This window comes from Fonsecaea monophora, assembly GCF_001642475.1.
Source record: "Fonsecaea monophora strain CBS 269.37 chromosome Unknown Scaff32, whole genome shotgun sequence".
In the NCBI taxonomy this organism is placed as follows: Eukaryota; Fungi; Ascomycota; class Eurotiomycetes; order Chaetothyriales; family Herpotrichiellaceae; genus Fonsecaea; species Fonsecaea monophora.
In genome coordinates, this window is record NW_019173963.1 from 229,247 (window position 1) to 242,445 (window position 13,199).

A 13,199-nucleotide genomic window follows, 5' to 3' on the forward strand; every position below is an offset into this window, starting at 1 on the left:
ATAGCTATGCTATGCATGCTGTAGCAGGTTGATAATGGCTGTTCAACTTTGGATATACTTGTGCAAGAAGTGTGGTTTGGGTTGGGTATTGGAGTTGCGACAACGTGGCCAGCTAGCTTATATCTAGCACATTAATTGTATGATTTCAAGGGAATGCCATTTTCCATTTAGCTAGCACCGTTGACCTCGTGAATGTCAACCACACCTAGGCTAGGCCATCGGGTCAACCGTTAACAATCACCCCGCCGTTCGGGTGTAAGCTCTGCCCGCTAATCATGCTGCTGTCCGGGCTTGCCAGGAACACAAAACACGTGGCAATTTCACTCGGTTGCGCGGGGCGGCCCAGGGGCGAAGTGAATTGCTTTTGCGCGTCTTCGTTCATGGTACTCGGGATGAGAGGCGTCCATACCGGACCGGGACAGACAGCGTTGACTCGGATGCCCTTGCTCATTTGCTGGTTTGCGAGGCCGCGCGTAAATGAGATGATTGCTGTCAAGCACAGTCAGAAATGGTCCTAACTACCCAGGCTGATTGAGGGGAGAACTTACCTCCTTTGCTAGATGTGTAGTCTAGAAGGTCGGGTCGCCCGATGTAAGCATTGATTGATGCATTGTTGATTATGGCATCACCACGCTTCATATGTGGGACAAGGAACTTGGCAAGGTAAAAGTATGGGTGGATGTTCGTCTCAAATGTCTTGTGCCATTGCTCAATGGAGATGTCTGTGATGTCCATCTGCATCATCTGGTACGCGGCATTGTTGACCTGTGTGTTGGGATCAGCAGACTGCACCTACTAGAAGTCAGGACTTGGGCCACATACCAAAATGTTGACTCTGCCCATGGCCTGCAGCGCGGCGTCTACCACCTTTTGACAATTCTCAGGTCGCCTAAGGTCGGTGGAGAAGAGATGACACGTCCGTCCAAGTTTCTCGACCCAGCGCTTGGTCTCTTGAGCATCTTCCTCTTCTTCTGGTAGGTAGACGATGAAACTGTCGGCACCTTCCATGGCATACAAAATCGCTATCGCCCGTCCAATGCCGCTGTCTCCACCAGTGATGAGAGCCTTCTTGCCCTCTAACTTTCCAGCCGCCTTGTATGGCTGCCACCCGCCGTCCGCTGCTGGGAGCTTATCATGAATAGCCTCAACAGGCAAATCACCCTCGTTCCCAGGAGGATCTTGATGAGAGACCGGTGGGAGAAACCCCTGCTCGAATTGGCCCTTGCCACCAGTAGCCTCTTTGACCGTGTTTTTAATTGTCTCCATGATTTCCGCGAGAAGAAGCTGGCTGTATGTCAGGTGTTAGGAAGTTCGAACGGGGAAATGAGGAATGGGTGAGATGAGGCTTCGTAGTGATGAATTTTCATCGTTATGGAGGTCAACGTCATTTTGAATCCTGATGTCACTGAAGCACTTCACGTGGGCGGGCAAACGGTGCCTCTGAGGTCGGAAAACATTCCCGGCAGTGCGTGTCCCTCGTGGAGTATCTTGATCCTTGGCTCATGGAAGGTAACAGCATCATTTTCCGCATGAGAAGATCTCACTCAAGCTGGTGTTGTGAACGGGAAAGAAATCCTTGTGGCAAAGGTAAAGTGATGGTGAAGTGGAGGACAGATACAGACAGACAGAGACTCGCGAGATACTAGAGACAAGTTTTCCAGCCAATAGGGAAAAAGGGTTGCGTCTGACCGTATTAGTGCCTCACCATCTTTGTTCTGCCTGCGTCTTCACTTCACTTCTCGCTCCACTGCAGATGTCTCTCGCGGACAATCACCTCACTGCATACAGCTTCTCCTTAGTCAAAGAATGCAGCCATTGTCCTTGTTGAACATCTTGATCCGAGAGCTGATTTGTCCACGTCCGTCTTTGCGCACTGACTCGGACGCAGCTTCGGTCCTCGGGCCCGAATCTCGGTCTCCACGACTTGCACCCACTCCTCCAAGTCCCCGTTGACCGGTGCTTTGGATCAGACGAGATGGTTCTGCTACATTGCCGCTTTCAGTATGGCTGCTTCATTCAGTCCCTTTTTCGCGTCCGAGAGAGTATACTGGTCCATTTGCCTGTAGCCTGTTCGCAAATACACCACCCAAGGTGGGTTTGTCATGGAGGAGAACACGAGACCCATGTCGAATATTAATGTCGTCTTCGCCATTCTCATGTTGGGGCATTCGTACATAGCCTACAACTTTCATACTTTACAACTACAGAAAATCCAGATCACTTACAGTCTTGAACCATATGGCACAAAAAGAGCTATCCACAGACTCGCAGAACCACCTTAGCGGAGAGACTTCTAAACCAGCCACTCCTCCTGGCGTTGAAGCTGACAACCAAGATGAATACCCTCCCCTCTCGAAGGTTGTTGTCATTGTTGCTGCGATGATGTGTACCGCTTTCCTGGTCGCATTGGTAATAGCATCAGAAATTCCCATTCATTCTTCTCGACAACTGACAAGCTAGCCAGGACCGTCTGATCATCGCCACAGCCATTCCCGTCATCACCAACCATTTCAACTCCCTGGCAGACGTGGGTTGGTATGCGTCGGCCTATCTCCTCACAATGTCTGCGTTCCAACTCTTCATCGGCCGGATCTACACCTTCTACAACCCTAAGACGGTATACATTGCCTGCATCGCGATATTCGAGTTGGGCTCTTTAGTCTGCGGCACTGCTCCAAACTCCACCGCACTTATAATCGGTCGTGCGATTGCCGGCATAGGCAGCGCAGGCATTTTCTCAGGGGCCATCACAATGATTGTCTACCTCGTCCCATTAGACAAGCGACCTGCCTGGAGCGGCATCTTTGGCGCCGTGTTTGCAGTCGCTTCGGTCGCTGGACCTTTGCTGGGCGGTGTCTTTACCGACAAGATCTCTTGGAGGTGGTGCTTCTACATCAACCTTCCCATCGGTGGAGCTATGATGGTGGTGCTATTCTTTGTACTTCAGCTTCCAGAGGGCGCCACCAAAAGAACCAAAATTCCTCTGAAGGAACAACTGCAGAAACTTGACCCTCTTGGGACAGCGGTCTTCATTCCTTCTATTGTCTGCCTCCTTTTGGCCTTACAGTGGGGAGGTACCACATATGCTTGGTCCAACGCTCGCATCATTGTCTTGTTGATCCTTTCGGGAATACTTTTCAGCATTTTCGTTTACCTGCAACATGTCTTTCAGGAGAACGCTACCATCCCTCCTCGGATCATCAAAACCCGCTCCGTCGCCGCTGGCGTGCTATATGCATTTTTCAGCGGGTCAGGAATGATGACCACAGTTTACTTTCTGCCTATCTGGTTCCAAGCCATCAAGGGTGCCTCGGCCGTTCACTCGGGAATCATGAATCTTCCGGCTGTTTTGGGCATCACCTGCTCCTCCATGCTCGCTGGCTTTGCAACCCGCAAGATTGGGTACTTCACGCAATGGATGTACCTGTCGTGCATTTTGACGTCCGTTGGCGGAGGGCTCATTAGCACCTTTACAACCACCACACCTCATCCACAGTGGATCGGGTATCAGGCAATCTGGGGGCTGGGCTTGGGTTTGGGCATGCAACAGCCTAGTGTAGCTGCACAAGTTGCACTGGCCCGCAAGGACGTGGCGACGGGTGCATCGATGATGTTCTTTGCGCAGACGTTGGGCGGTTCCATCTTTGTCAGCGTGGCCAACAACATCTTCGACAACACCCTTGCGTCCGATCTGGAGAAAATTCCGGGTGTGAACGCGGATGTGGTCACGCACGTGGGAGCCACTGATCTTCGTGGCATTGTGCCGCCACCGCTCTTGCACTCCGTGCTCGTTGCGTACAATGACGCGCTGAGAACTGCCTTTTATGTCGGTGTAGCTGCATCGGCGGCGACCATCCTTGGGGCTTTGGCCATGGAGTGGAAGAATCTGAAAAAGGTTGCAGCTGCTCAAAAAGCTGCGGCCAAGGCAGCGAAAGAGGCTGCAGCGAGGAGCCAGCAGGACGAAAGCAAACCCTGCTCGGCTGATGGGCCAGATACTGACACAAAATTGAGCGCTGACGGGGCAAACTATGAGGTTGGTGAGGAGAAGAAAAATGCCATCGACAAGGTCTAGTGGACTTATTGATACCGAATTCCGAACTTTCTTTGCTCAAATCTATCTTGTCCCTTCTTCGGCTTTCATGTCTTTAATTGACGCAAGGCTAATGTATGAGATGAGACGATACAGTTCGATTTTGGACACTTTGAAACACGAAAAAAAAGTATTCGAGGAATATCAATCTATAGCTCAGGAGAAGATCGAGTCAAGAAATAGAAGAGATAGATAAGAGATAGATAATTCTTCATTATCGAATCTTGGCATCAGTCGAATGTTCATGTTTGGGCACACGTCTGTAGCTCCTGCTTTATATCCCCCCCCTTGTGGTGAGATATGTAGGGCGCGGTAACCAGGTTCATGAGGAAGTGGTGAGCTCTTGAATTCAACAAGCCTACTGACCCGATTCCTGCGTCGATCGAAACATACAAATGACATGTAATAAATGACATATGCTATAAATGGCCAAGTAAGTGACCAGTGCACGAAGGGAGGGGGTACGCTCTTGTCAGGTGCTGCATTGAACCGCTTTCTTCGGTTGCATTATACCTCTCGGTGGCGAATATGTTGAGCACCACATGCTTCCAGCGTTTACGGCCCGCTGCCGGCACTGAGGATATAGCCGCCATCCACGGCGACGGTCTGGCCGTTCAGGTACTGGTTGGTGGCGGCGAAGAGGATGGCGTTGGCCATGTCGCGGTCCTCCCCCGGCCGGCGGGCGGGGACTTTGCTCTCGTACTTTTCGCGGGGGATGTGGGACTTTTGGTCGCCGCCGCTGTCGCCGGCGGTCATCTCGCTGGGGAAGACGCCCGGGGCGATGCTGTTGATGCGGACCTTGAGGCCGTTCTGGGCGACCTCGTTGGCCAGCATGGCGGAGAGGTGGTTCGCGGCGGCCTTGGACGCGTTGTAGGCGAAGTGGTGCTGGGCCGTCTTGACGATGCCCGAGATGGAGGTGATGTTGATGACGGTGCCGGAGAAGTTGTCGTTGTGCTCGTGCGCGGCCTGCAGGAGCGGCAGGAAGGCCGTCGTCATGAAGAACAGCTGCGGCACGTTGGTCCGGTACGTGTCGGTCCACATGTCGAACGTCTCGTCGGCGTCGTCGAACAGGTTCTTGGACATCTCTTCCGCCGACGACGCCTCGGTCTGCTGCGTGTTGAGCGAGATGCCCGCGTTGTTGACCAGGATGCACAGGCACTTCTCCTTGGACGAGATCTCGCCCACGAGTCTCTTGATGTCGTCCTTCTGCGACACGTCCGCCGTCACGGGGATGATCTGGCCGGGGATGTCCTGGCCGTACAGCTCGGCCACCCGCTCGAGCTTCTCCTCGGTCCGTCCGCAGATGTAGACTTTGGCCCCGTTAGTCGCCAGCGCCTGCGTGATCATCAGCCCGATGCCGCTGCCGCCACCCGTCACGAGGGCCACTTTGTTAGAGACGTCGAACAGTTTGTCGAGCTTGAATGACTGATTGCGCGAGTTCACGTTTGATGCCATGGTGGGCGACGAGGATGAGAAGTGACGTTGCAGGGTCTGAAGGCGAGGCTGAGCCGTCGTGATGGGCGGGTGATGCAGAGATGAGAGAAGAAGGCGAGTTCGGTGAGCACCAAGTCGAACTGAGGTGGGCTTGAGGTATGTTTGGACAGAGATACAGTGAGGGTTGAGCGGCATTGAGGTTTCGAGGTGGAGGTTGTGAGGAAAATGGGAGAGGGAGGGTGTGAGTGACGCTGTTTATAAGGGATTTATTTCCCATCTTGATCTGGATGTGCCTCACTCCTTGCTTTACTCACCCTTCAATCACCCAACTCATTTTTTTTCTCCACCGTGAAGCAGTTCCAATGGCCGGGCTGCTTTTCCCACGTCAACGTTATGACGCTCCGATGATGAAATGGCCCGAGGCGAGACGACGATGCCGACGGATCTCTTTTCCGCCTCAATTCCACTTTCCTCACCTCCCTACTTCTCTCACTGACCTCTGACGGGAACAAGGATCATCAAAAGGTCCAGACCTCCACGCCCTCTATCCTCAAATCACTGACTACCACACCCGTAAAGTGCCTTCGCCATGCATTGCACCGGTGGTCTACACCCTCCACCGTACCGGGGCGACCTCTCCTCAGCCTCGCCTGTGTTCTACCACTTCACCTCATTTCTTGCGGAAGATGCCACCTCGACTATAGAAGGCAGAGAAAAGAGAAATGTCTAGTCAGAATAAACCCGGCTTGGTGTCTAGGTGAGGCTGCAAAGTGGGACTGATACAAGACAAAGTCAGACGGCCCGGAGGGTGTGGCAAGGTAGCACTGAGTGGGCAGGTCAACACGTTCTCATGTCATTGAGTGACGGTATAGAGATGGTATATATTCCTCCATCAAGAGCCAACCTCCGTGCATTTGCATAGCCGCAAATATGCAGCATTCGTCTCTCGTCGTTGTCACTGGCAACAAACCAGACACCGTCTTAGGCCACTTGGGATGACGACTTCTTCTCCTCGCTGTCTGCGGCATAAAGTTCCTCCTCTCTGATCTGGTACTTGGCAGATTTGCGGGCTGGGACATTGTTTTGGAACTATAACCGTCCATCTTGGTCAGCGCAAGGCAACTACATTTTCAATCAGCCAAATCGGGGTGTATTTCTCTTACCATGAAATCCAGCTCGCCAAACGTTCTGTCTTTGGTCTCAAACAAGCGAAAGTAACCCCACAGCAAGGTCAATGTCGCAAGGCCAGCCCAGAAGAAAGCCTTGAGTCATCAGAGGTCAGCAAGAACATACCAATGGAAAAGCAATAAAGAAATGATGTGAGAATTCGCGGAACATACAGTCTTCCCCTTGGCATTCCATGCTCCCGGAGAAATCAGCTCAGGCTGAAGCAGTCCACCGCAGATTATGTTCCCAACATAATACGTGCTGCGCGCCAGGACCACCGTCTGCGTCCGGAGTCGAGTTGAGCCAATCTCGGCGACGAGTGTGTAGATGATGGGCCCTACGGTCATGGAGTACGCGCCCAACCAGACAAGACACAGAATCGACTGTCCCCACGCTAGACTCTTGGTCTGTGATGGCAGAGCCAGGAAACCGATGGTCCACAAAATCACCACCAGACAGGTAAATCCAGTGAGCCAGATGATGCGACGACCCCAGCGATAAATGTAAAACCAAGAGATGATGGTACCCAGAAAGGCAATGCCGGTCCCGGCCAACGAGATGGCATACGCGGCATTGGCGCTGATACCGGTCTGTTGGAAAAAGAAGGATCCGCTGTAGCAGAGTGCGCCGCCGTTCGTGATCTGGGAGAGGAAGCCCATGCAGGCAATCTCAGTCCGCCGGCGGTTTGTGCCTCGGAAAGCATCCCAGAGATTAACACCGGCTCGCTCCTGGAGCTCGAGCTTGTTCGTGTGAACCATCATAGCAATAGTGGCATCGATCTCGCCATGGTGTTCTGGCTGGGTCAGCCTTTCCAACGATTTTCTGGCGGCTTCAATTCGGTCCGTTCGGACAAAGTACCAGGGCGACTCCGGCGCGAACCAAGCAGCCAGGAAGAGCGGGATCGGCCAAGCCCATTGGATTGAGAAGGGTATGCGATAACTCCACTGCGTCGTGTTGTTGACGAGGCCTTTGAGGACGCCAGCGGAGATAAACTGCCCAATGCACCAACAGAGGTTGACGTACGCGGTGAGATACCCTCGAATAGCCAATGGTGTGACCTCAGCAGCGTATGAAGGCCCGGTCGTGGCAAAAACACCCCAGGGGATGTTGCAGAGGAACTGTCCGACGAGCATGACTTCAATGGTAGGGGCGAAGAAGACGATGAAAATGAGCCCAGCCAGCGAGAACAAGTTGACCATGAGTACCTTGCGGTGGCCCCATCTGGCTGTGGCCCAACCGTTCAACAAAGCGCCGATGATGTTGGCAAAGGCACCCAGGCAGTTAAAGCGTTGCTGCCAGTTGGCCGAGATCTGGTAGCCGCTCTCCTCGTTCAGAAATTCTCCGTACTTGCGTCGAAAGCTCGGATAGCCGTAGAACGACCCCAACAGCGTGACGTCGTAGCCCTCCATGACGACAGTGGTGGAGATGACTGCTCGAGGACTTAGTTTTGCTGTGAGGAGAACTAGATATCCAACTCGCTGGCTGGCCAGATACCTCTGTCCGGAGTCCAGGGCTCAACTTACGAATCGACCAGAATGCCGCGCGCTTGTACGCCTTCAAAGCTTGAAGGACGCCCATGCTGTGCTCTTGGGCAGTGCCCTCGAGTGCACCACTGGCAAGGACAGCATCGTGGAGACCCACGTCCTTGAGATAACCGAGTCCATCGTCCGATGTTTCAAAGTGGATTGTATCTCCTGCCTTCTGTTCGGCGGCCATCTCTTACCAAGGTGGTGAAGAGATATGACCAGTCCCTTGTGCTGTGGAAGTTGAGATAAGAATGATGGAGTTATTTGAGAACTGGCAATGATTTACACAAGGGTGGAGGGTCACAGACCTTATATATTCTCCGGATGCAAGAAGGATCCTTTGGAACGGTCCAGAGACTCTATCCAACAACGGTGGAGATGTAACCAACCTGTTGGATGTTCATTTGCACAATTGGTGTAGGCCCAGACAGCTCCTTCGATCGAGCCGGAACACCTCTTGACGGACGAACCATACGTGAGACCACTCTAACGGGTAAATTGCAATGTTCGCTTCGAGAGTAGCTGCGTATTACTGTTCAAGCGACTTGGTCCAAGAGCGTCCTCATCGCCTAACCCACCGGGCAGTTTCCAAAAGCAGAACTGGTAGCGACAGAATGCCATGAAGAATGCTACATTGTCTCAAAGCTTGTCCTTTTGATAGTAGCAATCCATAGTCGCCAGAGGTAGGAGGAGCGGGGGTTCGGCTGATTGAACCAGTTCTCTGGGGGGTTTCTTGGGCGCAACCATGGGGCCCCGGCTTTTCACTGTGGAAACCGCGCAGTCCGCCCTCCTCATATCACGCAAGGTACCAAGAGCTGTTATCCCAAATTGGGTCAAAGGTGGTGGCACCTAATGATTATCCGGAGCTAGACTCTCAACGTTCCCCCGTGAGATACCCCGCTGTACTTTGTTTGTCGGCTAAAGTCACAGCCAATCCTTTTCGAAATGGCATTCCTGGGGCGCCAGGGCGCTTGTGTAACGGTACAACTTCGGTGAGAGTGGGACCTTGTTGGCTTGGTCTGGGGCAAAAACGAGTCAGATCCGAGGTTCCCGCCGGAAGATAACCCAGAATATGCCCCATACGTGGAGAGGATCTTGTCACAGTGGCATGGCAGGATGGGAGGCGACTTGAGGGATCGCCAAGTGGAGAGGACCGACTTCGTTTAGGATGTCGTTCTATCCTAGTTCTGGCACGGTGCTTTGGTCGTCCGCATTTTAGAACTTGGTCAGATTCAGGCCCAGGTCTGAAGATGAGATGGTTCCAAACCTCACCATATTTGGGGCAACATCGCCAGAGTACGATTGGTTAGTGGCCAAGTCGGCCGCAGGTTGAGCATGCCCCGTAAGAGCTGTATAGAAAGCGTTGTTAGCTGTTTGTTAGGTCTCATGATGCCGTCCTTTGGTGCCACTTCTCGTCCACAGGGCGGAACCCATGGCGATTCCTTTTGCACGACACCTTTTCGACTGTTGCTTGCTCACCAAGCTGATCAAGTGCGGGGTTTGCTCTGCCATGTTGCGAAGAAATTGCGTTCGATTATTGACTCTTGTGGAAATAGTCACCGTGGTATGGCGTGTTGAAGTGTTACGGGATTCCAGACGCAGGCGATTGTTTGGCGTGTTTGGCAGGTTTGGCAGGTTTGGCAGGTTTGGCAGGTTTGGCAGGTTTGACAGGTTTGCACAGTTCTATGTCTATAACGGCCACAAACTATTAAGATATGTATGTACTTACGTATAGTCGGTCTACATCTGTCATTCGTCCTGTATCTTCAAAAAGGTCAACCGCGGGTTCATTCCTCCTACAATTGATCTTTGTCGTCACATATTTGGATACAAAACTTCAATGCACCCGCTCCTGTATCATAACCAAGGAGGCTGGACATGGAGGAGAATGTGACGACTCGATGTACCCCATGACGCCTCTACCGAATCAATGTTGGTTCTACTCTATTTTGGGTCTATCATACGAATGACACGCTCAAAACCACAAGACCACGTCCTCGAGTCTCAGATCAAACTGGTCGATATCTATGCTTTTGACAAATCCAGAACTTGGACGCCTTCTATCCCTTTGATGACAAGACTCTGATCGACAGTAAACGCCTTTGATACCCGCGACACATCCCTGGCTTCGACAAGCTCGACTGTTTTCTCGCTAACCAGTGGCCCGTTGACTAGGACCTGCAGACCCTTGAAGATGTCTCCATCTGGCGCCTTCAGGGTCGGATTGTATGGGACCACAGCTCCAGGCCTGATAAGAAGCGGCAAGGTATCGAATTTGTGTTTTTCCGTGTACCACCGGCCTTCCTCATATGTTTTGCCGTGGTCAAAGAAACTCCGCCACTTGGACTGCGTGGTAGGGGTGGCATTCGTGTCTGTCCGAGCGAGCGGGACGTAGAAGGTCACTTCTCCTCCCTTATCAAATACCGGCGCGACAAGGAGCTCGCTGCCGAGCATATACTGTGTGTCCAGAGTCCAGACGTTCATGTCGGTTTCTCCAAACTCGAGGAACATGGCTCGCATGACGGGCGTGCCCTTGAGATGGCCTTGGAGCGCCGCGCGCAAGAGGTACGGCATCAGCGCCAGTTTCCGCTCTGCGCTCTCCTTCAGGACCTTGCTGCAGGCTTGATCCTCGCCCGGGTATTTATCTGGGTCGTAGATCCAAGGCACGCGGTAGCTCGAGCTGCCGTGTAGACGGGAGTGGCTCCCCAACAGCCCGAATTGGACCCAGCGCTTGTATAGGGCTGGATCGGGCAGCCCCTCAAAGCCGCCAATATCGTGAGCCCAAAAGGCAAAGCCCGAGAGCGCGAGGGAGAGCCCACCGCGCAACGTCTCGGCCATGGCTTCAAACGTGCTCTCGCAGTCTCCTCCCCAATGGACGGGGAACTGCTGCCCTCCGGCCGTGGCAGATCGCGCAAAGAGACACGGCGCCTTGCCCTTGACCTGCATCGCCTCGTACACGGTCTTGTTGTACAGGTAGGCGTAGAAGTTGTGCATGCGCACGCTGTCGCTGCCGTCGTGATACGTGACTTGGTGCGCGAGGAAAGGGATGCGCTCGCCAAAGTCGGTCTTGAAGCTGTCCACGCCCATGTCCATCAACCTCCGCAGGTGCGAGGCGTACCACTCCCGCGCGGCCGGGTTGGTGAAATCCACCACAGCCATGCCGGCTTGCCAGTTGTCCCATTGCCAGACGGTCGGCCGCGGCGTGCCAGCGCGCATGATGAAGTAGCCCTTCTTCTTCCCTTCGAGGAACAGGGGCGACGCCTGCGCGATGTACGGGTTGATCCAGACGCAGACCTTCATGCCGCGCTCCTTCAGGCGGCGCAGGTAGCCCTGGGCATCTGGGAAGTTTTCGTCGTCGAATTGGAAGTCGCACCATTGAACTGTTCACTCGGCTGTCAGTATGTTGGTTGGCTTACAGCTGCAGAATGTTACTCAAAATGGAAGGGAGAAGCGATGGGAGGACCAATCTGCCGCGGAGAATACCCACAGGACTTCATCCAGAAACAGTCAAAATGGAAAACACTCAGAGGGATATCCCGCGACTTGAAACCCTCGAGGAACGACGTAACCGTCTGCTCGTCGTACGACGTGGTGAACGAGGTCGTGAGCCAGAGACCGTAGGACCACGCCGGCGGCAATCCAGGACGACCGGTCAGGGCCGTGTAGCGGTCTAAGATGTCTTTGGGCGACGGGCCCGCGATGACCATGTACTCGAGACTCTCGCCCTGGAGGGCAATGTTGACCCGCGTGGTCCGCTCCGACTGGATTTCCAGCATGACCTTGCCGGGGTTGTTGACGAAGACGCCGTACCCGCGACTGGACAGGTAGAAGGGGACGTTTTTGTACGTCAGCTCGGAACTGGTCCCGCCGTCCTCGTTCCAGACGTCGACCGTCTGCCCGTTCTTCACAAACGGGCCGAATCGCTCCCCAAGGCCGTAGATCTTCTCGTGGACCGAGAGGTCGAGCTCCAGGAGGATATAGTTGTCCTGCTGCGCGTACATGCCCTCGTCGATCCTGTACCTGGGCGTGTCCGAGGACGACACCACGGCGATGGACCGCAATGAGTGGCCGGTGAGCCTTTTCGAGTTGGACGAGTATGTGAAAGCCAGCTGGTTTGGGGCGGTGTTGATGGACAAGGCCAGCGGTCCACTCGTATAGTCCAGCGACTGGCCCTTGGAGTGATTGATGGTTGGGGTTGGCGGCGACTCGAACAGGGGGAAATGAGGGCCCCGATCCTCCTCGCCGGTCCAGTGGGAGAAGCTCACGGCGACGACACCTTGGAGCGGAGTGCGGACTCGAGCAGAGAGGGTGCCAACGTTGAGGGTGTCGCCCCGGCTCCTCTGCGTCTTTGTGAGCAAGAGGTTGACGGCGTTGTGTTCATCGACGTGAAGCCGCTCCACGTTGCCCATCCAGTTGAAAGACACGCCCGACCGGGTCCGCCACATTCCCTCTGTGAACTTCATGATGTCGGTTGTGTGACGGCGACTCTTTGACCAGATTTGTATCTCCCTTTCCCCCCCCTAGTCCTGACTTACTGATCAGCAGCGGACAGGACCTTTTTCAAGCATTTTTGGTCTCTAGATACTGATCAACGCAGAGCACGGTTTGAGAATATGAAGAAATTCCTACACGAGGTACATTTCCCTGGAGGCCTATCACATCAGGAGCCGTTTGTAGTTTGTGGATGTGCTCTGGAGAGAGCGTCCCAACTTTTTGCAATTGGCCAAAAAGGGCAAACTCCGGAGGGGGGAGAATAATAATTCCTTCCCAGGTACAACAGTACTTTGGCGGACATGGATGATACCCTACCAACCTCCCTACCCAGACTATACGAGGTAGTAGCGGAGTAATCAGTGTCAACCAAGGACCCACGACTCAGAAGCCAAGGGCCAAGGAAAGGCCCCAGTATCTCATCGGGCCCCAACGTTGGGCGACTTTGGGGAATACTTCGGGTCATCGGTGGTTATTATGGTTAGGATTTT

At 53.7% G+C, this 13,199-nt stretch overlaps 5 protein-coding genes across 5 annotated transcripts; 1 reads left to right on the forward strand and 4 right to left on the reverse strand.

Annotated features, from left to right (window-relative positions):
- Positions 1-223: 223 nt before the first annotated feature.
- Positions 224-1,266, reverse strand: AYO21_05268 (hypothetical protein; the record flags this gene model as incomplete). The annotated part of the gene is made up of 3 exons (XM_022655238.1): positions 224-489; positions 549-765; positions 823-1,266. The coding sequence occupies 3 exons, from the start codon at positions 1,264-1,266 to the stop codon at positions 224-226; spliced, it is 927 nt and encodes a 308-aa protein (XP_022512519.1).
- A 972-nt stretch (positions 1,267-2,238) lies between these two features.
- On the forward strand, positions 2,239-4,072 carry AYO21_05269 (hypothetical protein; the record flags this gene model as incomplete). The annotated part of the gene is made up of 2 exons (XM_022655239.1): positions 2,239-2,409; positions 2,465-4,072. 2 exons carry the CDS (start codon positions 2,239-2,241, stop codon positions 4,070-4,072), a joined length of 1,779 nt encoding a protein of 592 aa, XP_022512520.1.
- Positions 4,073-4,645: 573 nt separating this feature from the next.
- AYO21_05270 (hypothetical protein) lies at positions 4,646-5,545 on the reverse strand (the record flags this gene model as incomplete). The annotated part of the gene is made up of 1 exon (XM_022655240.1): positions 4,646-5,545. The coding sequence occupies one exon, from the start codon at positions 5,543-5,545 to the stop codon at positions 4,646-4,648; it is 900 nt and encodes a 299-aa protein (XP_022512521.1).
- Positions 5,546-6,505: 960 nt separating this feature from the next.
- On the reverse strand, positions 6,506-8,407 carry AYO21_05271 (hypothetical protein; the record flags this gene model as incomplete). Its single annotated transcript, XM_022655241.1, has 4 exons — positions 6,506-6,613; positions 6,688-6,786; positions 6,865-8,141; positions 8,215-8,407. 4 exons carry the CDS (start codon positions 8,405-8,407, stop codon positions 6,506-6,508), a joined length of 1,677 nt encoding a protein of 558 aa, XP_022512522.1.
- Positions 8,408-10,242: 1,835 nt separating this feature from the next.
- On the reverse strand, positions 10,243-12,680 carry AYO21_05272 (hypothetical protein; the record flags this gene model as incomplete). Its single annotated transcript, XM_022655242.1, has 2 exons — positions 10,243-11,597; positions 11,705-12,680. 2 exons carry the CDS (start codon positions 12,678-12,680, stop codon positions 10,243-10,245), a joined length of 2,331 nt encoding a protein of 776 aa, XP_022512523.1.
- Positions 12,681-13,199: the final 519 nt, after the last annotated feature.